The 15,281-nt window shown below is 36.1% G+C and overlaps 1 protein-coding gene across 3 annotated transcripts; it reads right to left on the reverse strand.

The window, feature by feature from the left end:
• Nucleotides 1–4,969: 4,969 nt before the first annotated feature.
• Nucleotides 4,970–12,812, reverse strand: LOC103954780 (peptidyl-prolyl cis-trans isomerase CYP71-like). 3 transcript variants are annotated; one of them, XR_007252536.1, is made up of 13 exons: nucleotides 12,780–12,812; nucleotides 11,344–11,431; nucleotides 9,430–9,677; nucleotides 9,179–9,300; nucleotides 8,591–8,666; nucleotides 8,278–8,385; nucleotides 7,988–8,164; nucleotides 7,672–7,889; nucleotides 7,204–7,336; nucleotides 6,237–6,460; nucleotides 5,940–6,093; nucleotides 5,407–5,571; nucleotides 4,970–5,274 (listed from the first exon to the last, which is right to left on the reverse strand). XR_007252536.1 is itself a non-coding variant. In XM_048569078.1 (12 exons), exons 3-12 carry the CDS (start codon nucleotides 9,673–9,675, stop codon nucleotides 5,488–5,490), a joined length of 1,542 nt encoding a protein of 513 aa, XP_048425035.1. In that variant the 5' UTR covers nucleotides 9,676–9,677; nucleotides 11,344–11,431; nucleotides 12,780–12,812; the 3' UTR covers nucleotides 4,970–5,487. The 3 variants fall into 3 exon arrangements, 1 of the variants encoding a protein (XP_048425035.1); XR_007252537.1 differs by lacking the exon at nucleotides 12,780–12,812 and having other exon boundaries at nucleotides 9,430–9,669; XM_048569078.1 differs by having other exon boundaries at nucleotides 4,970–5,571.
• Nucleotides 12,813–15,281: the final 2,469 nt, after the last annotated feature.

Genomic DNA, 15,281 nt, shown 5'->3' on the forward strand with positions numbered 1-15,281 from the left:
AGAATTTGTGATTTTATTGATATATTTTTGTACAGCGAGTACAAGGATTTATACAAACAGCTGGATACTATTTTAGGTAAAAGAATCCTAATTGGGGATTATGTTCAGAGTGGGAATGTGATACATTCAGTTTCTAAACCTTTCATATAATGTGATTTGGTCAGTTGTGTTGCTCTTTAATCTTCGAACTTTAAAATCCTAGCTTTATTTCGTAGTAGCAATGGAGGATCAGAACTTCATTCATTTGAACCATTTCAGTATTGGCTTCCTATTTTTGTCTCTTATTCTTCTCGCTTCCGAAACTTACCTAGCTCTTGTTCGAAATTTTGGCACGATTAATCCGCCATTCCGAGTTCATATAAACTGGATTGATAATGGCGTGTTGTTTCACTTATCTAACTAGTCCGAATTTGGTTTTGGCTTTAAAAGATTCAAAACCTTGTCCCCAAGATTGGTTCTGCTTGTTATTGTCCACATGGACAGTTCAACGGTTTTAAATTATGATAAATTTGTGTTTGATGCCAAGAGTGGTGTGTTCTTGTAAAGCAACAGAAGATTGAAAGAAAATATGACAAATATGTTGAAAGGTAAAAACTTCAAAGGAGATAACATATGCTTTGAGTTTGATTTTTTATTTTTTGAATGGGTGTAAAGATAATTTTACATATCGATTGGGTTTGTGAGGATAGTTTAGGTAGTAAATTTAGGTTTAAAGAGATATTGATAGTTTAATTAAAAGAGCTACTAGACCCACCCTCATTGTCTTATTTTTCCACCCATGTTACAATCCCACCCATCTTAAAAAGTTCAAATAATTAAAATGTTATTTTCCCACCCACTATTATTCCCAAAATAACCTTTAATATATACGTACATATGAAATTATAAAACTTGTCTCTTAAAAAATATAACAAATAATATATAAATGAAAACCACTAAGGTTTGCAAATTCAAATGGAAACAACAAAGGTATCCAAATTCAAAAGAATTCGACAACGACAAATTTAAAAATACGATGAACAAATTCAAATGACCTACACACAAATTATTCTTCTACATTTTCAATGGAAACACAATCTTCTACTTCTTCTTATAAGCATCATCTTCTACCTGTTCAATGAAAAAGTCATCTTCTAAGTCCATTGCTATTTTTTTTACTTTCTCTGAATGAAAGGAGATGAAAATATGAGTTAGGGTTTAAGTAAATAAATTGTCTCCCATGCCCAACCTTTTTTTTGTTCTTTTAAATTAAGCAAAACAAGATAATTAATGTCCTTATCAGTCTTTTTGCAAATGGACAAATTTGTAATTAAAAATTCATTAAAAGGTGGATGGGAAGATAAGACATTGGGATGGGAATAACATCACTCTTAATTAAAAATAATATAGGTATAGAGAGTAAGTTGGGTGTGAAAAGAGGTTAGATGGGTTTAAATAAAATTTCCCTATTTGTTTACAAGCTTTGTAAAGTTAAACCAATTTGCCAATTTTGAACGAGTCACTTCAGACCTGAAGTTCCAGTCACTCTAATATCCCAATATCATTGACTCACAGCCCAGATATTTGATTTCAACCTGACCAACTTCAATATCATGAACCAGACGAATAAAAACCTAGATTTCATCCCTTCGGTTCCTAATCTCTTTTCCCTTTTCAAATTTCTCCCTTGTATAATATCAAAGAGCCTTGCTTTGATACCACTGTAGGATTTCACATGGCTGTCACAGGATCTAACGCTAATGTTATTAGACTATTGATTACTATGCGGTAGTGTCAAGGGAGAAATAGCACACCACAGGAAAGAAGACTGTTTCACATTGAATGAACTGGCTAGAGGAATGAATCCTCCTTTTGTAGACTTTATCGTATCATTTCCAAAGTTGTGAGACTTATCTGAATAGTCTTCTTTTATAATAAAACACATCACTTATAAAAGAGTATATGATAAGTCATGGTTAAGAGTATATCAGTGCACCAATCTTACGGTGCACTTCAGTTTGTGTTTGCTTAAACTACCTTCATTTCCCATTGTTTTATACGACTTTGTTTAAAATACATGTATTTATTTTTATTAATATTACTATGTTCATGACGTATCAATTATATCATTCACCCATTTTATAACATGTGAATTAGTATCATTATCAATATCATAACATGTGAAATAGTAACATCACTTGACGGTGTAACCATCACCAAGCAAGACTCACTCTTAACCAGTTCCTTCCAAGTAATTAAGAATATTTATTTCTGACATTCGAAATGCTAGTTAGGTAGAGAAAAAACTGAGGGTGTATCCAAATACCGCAAAATCCAATTGAGTGGTACGAAACACACTTCTCTGATAATTAATTCTTTCAAATAATGAAGAGAGAGAACTTATAAAACAACAGATGTTGGAAGATTAAGTGAATCCTTCTCTCAAATCTCCTCAAGCACGTTAATATTCTTCTTTTACGTCTGTGTTCTTGTTTTTCTCTTCTCCTTCACCTGCATAATGCATCAACTCAATTGGTTGAAAACTGTTTGCAGACAGACCATTACCAATGTCGAATGACAGAAAACTCTCGGCTCCGATCCTTGATCCTGATCAGCATCCAATTACGAAGAGCTTGCTTGAGTCGCTCATGAGTTGGCCATAACGAACACAAAAGCTAGCCGTGGCTTCATCAACAATTTGATCAAGAGGGATCCGAGGGAGCATATAAAACAGTATTATTTTTGGCATGACGCTGTGGTGGCTTCGTTCAATAGTGCAAAAATGAAGACAAACTACGAAAATCCTATGATAGCCAAATTTCAAGTCACAATGCGAGTAATGCTGAACTGTGTTGAGTTCCTAAATTTAGACCTATAAACTCCTTGGGTTGCTTATATATCATACTCCGTTCATTCATAGACCCAAACAATTCATTTGTGATCACTTTAGCTTGAATTTGAAAACACATAGCTTGAGCTCTTATGTCTCTCGTCATCTCCAGCACCATTTGCAAATGCAAGAGTGTCTCAATTAGTTAGGAGTGTTTAGCAAGCAAACCCAAAACCAATTCGACTACAACTATAAGCAATGCGTAAAATCTCCTTGGAAAGATATTCCAACTCGATCGGCATCTAATCTCAAAGACGAACTTCCTTATTCATTATCTACAACGAACTTTTGGGTCATGTTATATAGGGATATTGCATTCCTTGTTACTTCCCAGTTATGAGATAGCTAGGAAAATATGTGGGAATAACGTATTAAAATTTAAACGTACTTACATACGAAAGAATGCATCTATGATTACTATAGAGTAATGATAAGAAGATCAAATTTTGTAAACCATGTGACATGATTGTTGATGATTGAATTATTATGTAAATAATGATTAACGAATTTATTTTCTATTGATAACAAATCATTTGGTTTAAAAATTTATTCTACCTAGCTTTACTCTTGCTTATATATCCTCCGTCTCCAATCTATTTTATTTTACTTATTAATTTACATTTCGTTGAATATCTTAACCTTAATATGCATTTGGTTTTACGAAAAACAAACTATAATATATTTATTTTGGGGAATTGTTATTAGCACTCCAAAAATCTCATTTCGTACTCCAAATTTTCTATAATTAAAAATAAAAATACATTTGTGAAGAGTGTAGAATGAGATTTTTATAGTGCTAATAACAGTTCCTTTTTTTTTTTTTTTCTGAACTACTCCACACTAGAAATCGTTTAATTATCTCTTCAGCACGTTTAATTATCTCTTTAGCATTTTCCGATAGTCTAGTTATAACTTATAAACTAGATTGGTTAGAAATTGTAGGCTTTTAATTAAGATATTCATCAGAAACCCTAACTTGTTCACACAACCTTTAAGGGTGCATTTGTTGCACCGGACTACCTTGGACTGAACTAGCTTCAGGGACTAAGTTGGACTGGCTTAGACCAGACCAAATTGGACTTAGCGAAGCATTTGATGCAATATCGGTCTAAAAAACAGGATAATTAATTAACTATAATATTATATTAATTAATGCATATATGGTAATATTTTATATTATTTAATGTATACGTAATATTATTTTATAGTATTTAATGCATATTTATTATTTATTCACCTTTTACTTTTTTACACCTAAAAGACTATCCCTTGCGCAGCATCGTTTCTTTTCTTCTACCTCTGGCTCTCTGCCACATTTCTTCTTTTCTCCCTCTTTTTCCTGTAAAACGCGGGTGTAAAGCTCATCGCAAATCCTTCAAAACAAGCTCATCCTCTTCACCCTCTTATCGTCATCAAGTATCTCCACCTTCCTCCTCCTTTTTTTCCCAAAAATTTTCGGATCTCTCTCCTCCCTCTGATACATGCGTTGGCTTCTCAGCTTGCAAAGCCATCTCAAAATTTTCTGGCAATGTGTGGATTTTGAATTTTGGGGTTGAATTTTGTTGTTATTTATTTCACGTTATTTTCTTTTTAAATTTTGGTGGTTGGATTTAGGTTTGGGCAGTGGGTGGGTGGGGCTTTGTTTTAGATCTAGGCGGTGATTAAAGGGTGTTGCAGAGGAACAATTTGCAGACGACGTAGCTGGCAAATGGAGCAAGTTTGGGGACAAGACTAGCAATCCCATACATATTAGGGATCCTCGCTAAGACTACCTAGCAAAAGACTTGGTTGGTGCGGGTCCGACCTAGTCTCATTAATGGTAATCCTTGTCCGCATCAAACACCAGCTAGCAATCCCAACTAAGCTAGTCCAATCCAAAGACGTTTGATGAGGGCAAACAAACGCCCCCTAAAGGTCTAGCAGTTAGGTCCTTGGTTTGCTCCCAAGTGGTCTGGGATTCGACTCTCCCCCACGGTACCCACCTAACAAATGTTAGAGTTTCTCGCTCCCTAAATGGTGTGGGGTCAAGCAGGGGACCTTGTGATTAATCGAGTCAAAGACACAAATAAACAAGTTTAAAAAAAAGAACAAAATACCATCAAGCACTAAAAGTTTGAAGTATACTTTGCTTCAAACTACAGGTCAAACTTTAAAAACATTAGTGAACAAAGTTTGCTTGTCAAAGGTATTTGAGTTGAAGGAAATTAACAACATACGACGATGGAACTTCATTACATAAACCGTTAATAGGGGGCATACTAGAATGAAACTTCATATAAAAGCCTTAGGATGACTTCGGAGCAATCACACAGAAATCGTGCTCATCTTCACGGTTGATAGGTGCTCATAGCAAAAACACATACCACGGAAACGTTGTTTCTTCTTTTACCCAGAACAAGTAACATCTTGCAAAATAATCGGCATAAAACACGAAGCATAGACGTAAAACAAATGTTCCGATGATCTACCCCCACATTAAAAGCATTTTCATTGGGCAGGCAGAAGGCAGGTGAAAAAAGGAAGGGGAATAAAATTACCTGAATGCATCTTTTGCGGTCAAAATTCACCAAAACGTTCCCCAACCATATTTGGAAACAACATCATCAAAAGGGAGAATCTTAAGGCTTAGGGACAGTAACATTCAGAATTTTCACGTCTACTTGGGGCCTTTCTCCCCTGTCTGTCTTCACTTTTTCTATAGCCTGCCAAGTGCCAACAATAAGATGATTGTCAGACGTTGATTGATCAGTCGCACTGGGGGACCTCATACTAGTCGTGATTCCCAAGTAAAAGGTATGCTTAAATGCCCATCATCATAGGATAGTTTCCAAGTTTGCAAGGGAAAATAATGTCTTTTGCCACATAACATTTTCCTCCCTGGAGTGACTTAAATCAATGAATAATTTCTAGGCAACTTTAAATCTGTCCCTCTCATCCTCCCTCCCTCCCGCCCCTCTCGAGAAGACTGCACCAGCACATGATGACACCGGACTCGCCCCATCCCCCAGTCTCAAGGAGAAAAAGGGACCACATGCAGATGACAAACATAAAATTTAAGGCTCAATCGTACCTGCACAACATCCATCCCCTTGATAACTCTGCCAAAAACTGTGTGCTTGTTGTCAAGCCAAGGAGTTGCCACTGTGGTGATAAAGAACTGAGATCCATTTGTGTTTTCTCCCGCATTTGCCATTGACACAGTGAAAGGCCGGTCATGTCGTAAACTGCAAGGAAAGAAACATTTACATCAAAGAATACTTACACTTTAGAACTGTAACAAAACAAAAAATTGTGCGAGCAAACAGACAAAATTAGAAACTTTGTCTTCATTACAATCTCACTTGATCCATGAAATTAAACCTTTTACCTTTTATGAAATTCATCCTCAAACTCCCGTCCCCAAATGGATTGCCCACCAGTACCATCTCCTAAAGGATCTCCCGTTTGTATCATGAAACCTTTGATGACTCGATGAAATATGAGGTTATCATAATAGCCATTTCGGCAGTGTGTTGTGAAGTTCTCCACAGTTTTTGGACATTCCTCTGGATACAGTTTCATGTGTATGTCACCCATTGTAGTACGCAAAATCTGATGGGGAAGAAGGAAAGAGAATATTAGACACCTGTAAGGCTATAACACATCCCAAATAATACAGCTAAATAGAACATGATTAAAACAAAGCAATGCTGAACCCATCTTTCATGAGATTCAGGCCGCATAATTAAGAGAAGAAGATACACATCTAAAGATCCATACCAAAAAAAAAAAAAAAAAAAACCAGAAAAGTGGATTTATTCGTGTTTTATGTAGAAAAGACAGTGAACTTATGTGACACTAACTAGCAAAGATAATATGACATAAAAATTTCCAGTAACTTAATTATTTGGTTATTTGGTTCATTCAATTATTAATAAATTCCAGTACATTAATAATTTCCGTATGCTGGAATGTATAACAAGAACTTCATCTTGATTTTCTCATAAAGACAAATAATACTCCTTTTCTGAGAGAGGAAAGACCAAACAGGATGGCATACCAAGAAGATAGGAAAAAGAAAAAAGGAGTCCAATATGCTTTACAAACAAAAAACATGCAAAACCTATATTTCCTCTTTTTACTCCTTTTTATCTCCCCTTTGCTTTCTAATTCGAGGACAACAGCATAGTAAGAAAAGAGAACAGAAAGGAAGTGTACCATTTGAATTTCAGTTTCCTATTCGTAGAATTATTTTACAAGAGAATCAAGCGTTATTATTGAAAAATTAAGAAAAGTAGGAAGTAAAATTGAGAAAAGACCATCAAATCCAACATACAAGGTAAAAGAAAACTTACCACATTGTCAGGAAGAGATGTTGAGGATGATTTACCAATCTCTGATGCAGCCAAGAGTTCATCAGCAGGAGGCTTTTCATTGAATATATCTCTTCCCTTAGTTGCATCTTCAGGCTCCTCTGGTTCTCTCTGACTGAAGAGAGCACAAGGAAGTCAGATTATATCAAATTAGAAATGTAGAATCACAGTTCCCAAAGGAATACCACAATAACTATATGAATATTTCAATCCTATGATTCCAAATGACAATCCAATTTCTTCTTTCCAAGAACTTTTACCATTATCAAGATTTCCTCAAGTACAGATCTGGGCCAGAAAAATATCAGCATGTAGTAACAACTTGGGCATCCAATCATCATTAGCCATGTAGTAATTTAAAAACAGCAAAAATGAACCAATAGTATATGCTTAAAAGAAAAACCAATATCGGACAAGTGTCTTCGAGGTTCTCTAAAAGTATTTTAGTACCTGAATAGATAGATTCTGTGTTTTTTGAAAGCACAACATATGAGAGTAGGATCTGTCAAAGGCTCTTTGCTTTCATTAACATTTGCTGCAGCAGCAGGGATTTTTCTAACTTTTTTACTGCTTTTGTCACCTTGGTATAAGGCAATTCTCAAAAACCTATCATTATTCTCCACTTTTCCGAGAATTCGAGAAACTTTATTAGTGTGTAAATTTACCACCTGAAATTGCAAAACAAAATTAAAATAGAACAAATTAGTTTCCTTTACTCAAGAGAAGTAATGGGAAGGGGGAGGGGATTATATGACTCTTATATTACTTTTATTCCAAGGAGAGTTGCATAGATGAGAAAATTTGAGCTTTCATCAAAAACTGCATTCGGCTGTGGGGCAGATTCTGTTTTCTCAATTTCCCTCTCAACAGCCATTCTTCGCCCAAAGTCGATGGCTTCCAGCTGGTACAAAGGCACATCACTTCTCTGGAGATCTTGGGCCACCTAATCAGCACAGGATACTTAATCAATATAAGTGTTAAAAAAACAAAAGATTCTCAGAAACATTAGAGATTAACATCCTTACAAAAAATGTTCAAGTAAAAAACTGATGTTACCTCAAGAGATTCATCATAAACTCGTCGTAGTTTGCCTGTGCTAAACCAAAATACACGTATCCTGCGATCGGGCGAAGTAATCGAAAATTGCTTACCATCTGGGCTAACCTGAGGAACCAAAGAGATTCTGTAACAAACTTCTTTTGTCATACATCATCTATTAAGAAAGAGTGAAACAAAACAAAAGACAAGTTTGAGCTTTTATCTAAAGATAGAAATAGGAGGAGTTCATACTCCATGAGAATCAAATGCCCGAAAAAGGTCAAATCGATTTCCAGATCTATATTCTTATGAGATGGATTGCGCAGATTACCTCGATAGAAGAAACGGTAGTTTTGCATTTCGGGATTTCAAACAGATTAGTATCACTTTTCATTCTGAATTTCACCCTACAAGCACCACATGAAAGCAGTATGGTTCTATTAGGAAGTGGAGTGGACAACTTAAACACCTTATTAGTAAATCATTAAAGAACAGATGTAATCAGAATTGTGTTATTTGCTATGCTAATGAGAGGAAAGAGAACAGAGAACAAAAAGTATGCACTCAAAATGTAATTCCCAACAAGGTTTGTGAAAAACAGCACATGTTGAATTCTCACTAGTAGTCTCTCTACTTTCTAAAAGGCTGTGCTTAGTTATATTTGACTACGATAAAGGTAAGCAAAACTTGGTAAGTTTGACTGCTCTGACTGCAACTGTAGTACTACATCATCTTACAGTCTTACTGCTATTTTCTAACAAAATCATTCTTATAGGAATTGTGAATGCTGATCATATGAACTTATGATCCTCATAATGTTTTCCACATAAAAATTTGGTGTATTTTTAATTTTTTATACAGTTTCTCTACCAATTTGATGAAGGAAAATTATCATATTAACATGCCAAAGTGCACATACCCAGTCTCTGGAAACTTAAGGGTGTCAGGACTCCAATACTCAACCATTCCCTGTTGATCAGCTGAAATCACTGTATCAAATACAGGATTATACCTCATAACTTTCACTGGGCCCAAATGTACCTGAGGAATGGAATAAGAAATGAAATGGAAAACAAAATTGGAAGTTCAATTTATTTAACCTAGGTATGAATTTTTCTAATAAAAAAATATGACTGAGGTGGAAGGAATGCCAACATTGCAACAACATACCTCTCTGAAGATAATAGGTTCATTTGTACCAGATCGTGCATCGAAAATGTGTACATATGATGAGTCCCTGTCACTGATGGCAAGCCTGGCTTTGACATCCCCTTGTTTGTAGACCCACTCAACAGCACCAGGAACAAACTCTGTGCGAATCATGACCATCATATCATAGTTGACTACGTCATATATCTTCACAGATTTGTCATTTGAAATTGTACAGCAAAGCAAACCATCAACACTAACCTGCATAGCTGAACAAGTCATGGCTCATGACTACAATAACAGGAAGACTTGAAATCTACATACAATCACTAATAACCAACAAAACCAAAATGGTAGGCTGGCTCAGCCAAATAAGTAGGTGTGCAATTACAAACCAAATACAAAAAATCCTCAAATATCTACACACACAAATCAGGACAGTCCTGTATATGACATGAGTAATAGGAACTAAGAGAAACATGGGAACTAAACATCAGTTATGGACAAACTTTAGTCATTACCATCAGAATCTGAAATTTGAGGACACAGCATCAGATATCATTTTTATTTGAGTTTTTATCACGAACAGTCCCTGAAATTGACAGAACTCCTCATTTTGGTTCCTACAACTCAAAATCAATAAATATCGTCCTGAAATTAACTACCACACATCAATTTGGTCCTTCCATTAAAATTTTGTTAGTAATTCTGTTACATTGCTGACATGCACAGATGTGGGGTCTACCAGTCCAATCAAATAGGGTGACATGGATTATAAACAATAGTCAATTATTTTAAACAATTTAGAGTCCTAAAATTTATAAAATAAAGTAAAAAGGGAAAATTTCACAATGCTACCATCTCAAGCAAAAGACCGGCACTGCTGCCATCTCCAGTGAAAGGAATAGCTTGAATTGTTCCCAAATGCAATTGGCCAGTTCTCCATTCAAGAACGTTTCTGCAAAGTTCGCATCTTTTGTAGATTTGGGAAATTTTCGGATCTTGAAATTTGAGACCCATTTGGCTGTTCTCTGATGTGCTAAAGACTGAAGTTGTTTGGTGGTAGGCAGGAGACTGAAGTTGTTTGGTGGTAGGCACGAGTTGAACTGCTGGAGGAGGAACAGACTGATTTCAAGACTTGGGTGGCTGTTCCGAAGAGGAATGTGAAGACGGATGATAGAGGTTCAGACTGCTTGGAGGATTTGGTGGAGTTTATGAATTTGAGTTTGGTGGTTGAGAGATGCATGGCGTTGTCGACGAGTTCATCGAGGTTTTTTTTTTTCTTTCTATTTTTTCTGTTTACAATAAGTTTTATTTTTTATTTTTGGGCTCAATTATGTGCCACATCAACAAAGTACAGAATTACCAACGAATTTTAATGGAAGGACCAATTAATTGTGCGGTGGTCAATTTCAATGACGAAATTAATTGATTTTGAATTTCAAGGACCAAAATGAGGAGATAAGTCAATTTCAAGGACTGTTCGTGATAAAAATCCTTTTTATTTAGTACCAATATTGTGGATCGAAAAAAAGGAAAAATAAAAACCACAGCTAACTTTGAATATCATGAGTAACAGGATGACCACTAGTTCGCTACACAATAAACTGAGCGTACATAGCTTGTCTGCTTGACAAACAAATCCTCTATCAAACAGGATTAGAAACATATAGCTGTACCTCATTAATTAGAGAGCTAAAGTTTCAGCTGACTGTGATTAATACAACCTAACACATATTCAGGAACCCTAAGTTGCACGCACAAACTAAAACAGGAGATTAATATGCAGCTTTTATGCGTATGCTGCTGTATAAGGATAAACTACTTCTGATTGCATGTTCAGAGTCAGCCCAATATTTAGAACGAAAGCAGTGATCAATCTAAAAGTAAAATCCAGCATGAGTACACATGTAGTAATGTCAAGGAATAACTCACAGCTAAGCCTCAATTGGACCAAGGTGGGACCTAAAATGCTTTGCAAATTCAATGCCAATAGCCTTTTTCTTCCAAAACTTCAAATGTCCTGGTAGGAAAAAATAAACAAAGAACAAAAAACAAGAATAAGGAATGGAAAATAGCTTAGAAATCGAAGAAAACCAAAAAGATCATAACGCAAGATCTTATGAGTAGTATCACCAATTTCCCAGTCCAGGTAGTAATATTAATTAGATTGCATCTATTTAGAGGGCTATAACATATAAATTCAGGCCGTATTACTGCAATGCTAACTGACAGAAGGAAATTTATACCCATCCTTTTATTTACACACTTATTTTGAAAAGTGGGAGAGTACATTCCTTGATATTTCAGGATGTAATCATTGACATAGTATGCTAGCTATGCAAATCTCATTCGACTCAAATGCACACTTCATCTTAAATGCCTACTTCCATTTTACTAAAACACACAGGAGTCAACATTAGGCTAAAGAATCTTTTCTCTTTCTTGCACACATATACATACTATTAGGCTACAAATGGGGCTCGTTTGGTACACATGATTGGACTGGAATGGAAAACTCTCAAATCTCAAGGTATGTTGAAGGTGGAAGTGAATGGTTTTTCATTTGCTGGGGATTAGAAGAAGATTAGCTATGAAGGAAATTCATCCCTTCTAATCCTACCATTTTAAGGAGGATTGGATGGATAAGTTTTCGTCATGAGTAATCCACCTTCTATCATCTAGGTGGTCACAATTTTTATAATTTCTCCCTTCAACATACCTTTAATTGAGTAGGTTATACATTCTAATCCAATCATGTGAATCAAACAAGCCCTTGGTCCCTAAAGTTCGATTGGATTGGATAGCTCACTAGATTAAAGGTATTTTGAAAGATGAAATGGAGGCCAACTTCAAAAATTGGTCTATGTTGAAGGTAAAACAGTGGATTAGTCATGACTAGTCCATCTAATTCTTTCCACTAGAACAAAATTTGGAAGTTGGCCTTCATTTCTTAATTCAACATACCTTGAATGTGTTAACTTATCTAATCCAATCCAATCCTTAGCACCAAACGTGGCCGTAGAATATGTGCCACCATGCCTTGCATTAAACTCTTACTCACCACAATGTCATCAAAACCTAGCAACCACTGCTTAGGCTACAACTCAGTATCGTACCCTGGTACCCACATCACTCTATATGGATGTGCACATGAATCACATTAGTCTTATTGTTTGCACAAGAGTAGTAAACTACGTAGTATTTAGACCTTTGGATGGCAATAACTAACCTCAACAAGCCTTTGAAAAATCAGCATGGACACATAGCCAATTCATTAATTAACACTATATATACACAAGTAGCTGATGACATGCACGATACAAGAGGAATAATAGGACTTGGCAAAAACAGTATCTTGCTATCATTACCATCAACACTTCCAGTTACAACAAAATCCGCTGACGACACAGCAACATGCGTAACAACGTCCCGGTGCATATAACTTTTCTCGTACCTGTTTATGCCACAAAATAAGAGAAGGAAAGAACATGAGAATTGTTTAACCGGACGACCAATGCTATTGGCGGGGGGGAACATAAACAATCATTATTAAGAGTTTGAATCCAACTCATTCCAGCCAAAACAACAGGGATCATAACACATGGAATTTGCTTAATTAACATAAGCTGAGTTCCCTAGGGTTTTAGGGTTTATGAAGCCAAACAACAAATGGCATTTTCGAATCGAAACTGGATTTTCAAACTACAACTGAAATTGTAACGTATGATTACTGAAATTCCAAATTAAAACTACGAGTTGGACCAAAAAGCAATCAGAGCGTGAAAGAGGGAAAAATCAATACATACATTTGAGCGGAGGGAAGAGCATCGAGGTAGGCGTGCTCGAACTGGAGAGGCCGCTTGGATCGAGCGCGAGGGGGTGGGGGTGGGCCGGGACCCACCATGGGCTCTTCCTCGGTCTCCGCCACGGCCGAGTTCGCGTTGCCGTTCTGGGGTTCCTCTGCGTATGTTGGTAGGGTTTCTCCTCCGTTCTGAGGTTCCTCCATGTTTGCTTGCTGCTAGGGTTGTTGCTCGAGACGAAAGACTGCAATCGCACTGAAGCAGTAGGTTTCGAAGGCGAAGCTTGAATTGTTGGAGTGAAAGGAAGGCACTGGAATTCTGGATTTTTAATTTAAAAGGGACGATGAAACACCGCCGCCATTTTTCACACGGGGATCTGGACCGTTACCGGTTGGGCTATTTTAGCCCGAAAATGGTCTGGACTCTTTGGGCCTAACAGCTGCTTTTAATAAGTAACTAGCATATGATTAAAACAAATAGGACTGACTAAATGTTACAAAAGCAACATAAAAAGTCCTAATTTTACCCATATACTAAAATCCGTCTAGGTCCCGTCCTAGCCGGCTGCTCGACCTAGCGTCTAGTGTCTTTATAACCTTACGTACACGTAAGGAATCGGAAAAGTATAAGTTTTTCCTTGAATTCATAACCAAATACCTAAAAATCAAAAATTAGATCGATTAGGGAAGACTAGTTAATCTGATTCTCTTTTCTTACTTTCTCTATTTTAAGTTCTCTTGTTCTTGCAAGTGACCTTTTACCAGAGTGGTAGAAAGGTGATAGCTCCTGCATGACAATGTAGGTACAAACCATGTCGTTATCTAATCTAACATCTAATGTAACAAAATCCATCGTTTGACAAAAAAAAAAAAAATTTCTCTTGTTCCTTTATTTTTTATCTATTATTGTTGACTAAACATGCTTAAAGAAGAAGGAGGAGGTTTTGAAGTCGGGTTCAGGATGTAGCGGATTGAAGATGATTACTTACTCACCAAGATAATTCACCACTTGCACAATTGTTTTTTTATTTTTCACATTTAGTGCTTGAGATATGATAAAGTATTTGTGGTGAAGGTGGAATGAAGAAAGGTGATGAGAGAGGGCGAAGAGATGAGGGAGGAAATAATGAAAATGAAAACAACTTAAAATGATTTTTTATTTTTACAAATATATGATAGAATAACATTTTTGAAAACCAAATGGTTATCATTGGGGCCCTTAGATTGCCATAAGCAGGAGAAATTTTTACGTGACACAAGGTGATACATCACGTATTTCAAGGTATATTTTGAGGGTATATAAGTGGATGACAAGGTTGATATATCATATTTTAGGGTATATTTTTTTAATATACCTCCACTTATATTATGACATGGTGTATTGTCTTGTGTTCTCGGCACACCGAAAAATCTCTAATATGCCATGCTTGCTCTCAAGTGAACATTGAAAACCTATTCTAGTATTAAGAGTTGGATTAGTCCAAATGGTGCGGGAGCATGACTTAGCAATTAGTATTAGGTTATGTTGATAGTTTGTTTTTCACCAATGCAACAAACGAAAAACTTATGCTAGTTTGGTATTTCGTTGGAAGGCCTTGTTGGCTGATGGTTGCTTTGTTGGACCGTTAAAAATAGTGTGCACAAAGCCTTCCAAGAAGGACTAGGCTTCATATCCCTGGAAATGAGTGTAGATCATTTAAAAATTCTCTCCTGCACATTTTTTTTGCTACAAGTGAGTAGTTGAGATTGAATTAAATGAGCTATAGTTAAATCTCAATATTTCTTTTTTCCCAAAATTATGGGCAGATAAGCCTTGCTCGTAGATCTTTTAGGCTTCGTTTGGTGGACTAGATGGGATAGGTTATGATCAATTAAAATGAACTTGAGTCCAGCTCATTCTTATGTGTTAAAATGCGAGATGGATAGATTGAACAAGATGGGTTATGAACCTACAGTATAGTGGGTTATCTAACCTATCCTTACAAGTCTCTGCCTAATCCAATCTTATCCATAAAGCTCAATCTCATCCATGATAGGAATCTAAGTAGTTAAAGATTGTTATATGGCAATT

This window comes from the organism of the source record quoted next, unplaced genomic scaffold (genome assembly GCF_019419815.1).
Source record: "Pyrus x bretschneideri cultivar Hongxiangsu unplaced genomic scaffold, Pyrus_bretschneideri_v1 Contig5, whole genome shotgun sequence".
In the NCBI taxonomy this organism is placed as follows: Eukaryota; Viridiplantae; Streptophyta; class Magnoliopsida; order Rosales; family Rosaceae; genus Pyrus; species Pyrus x bretschneideri.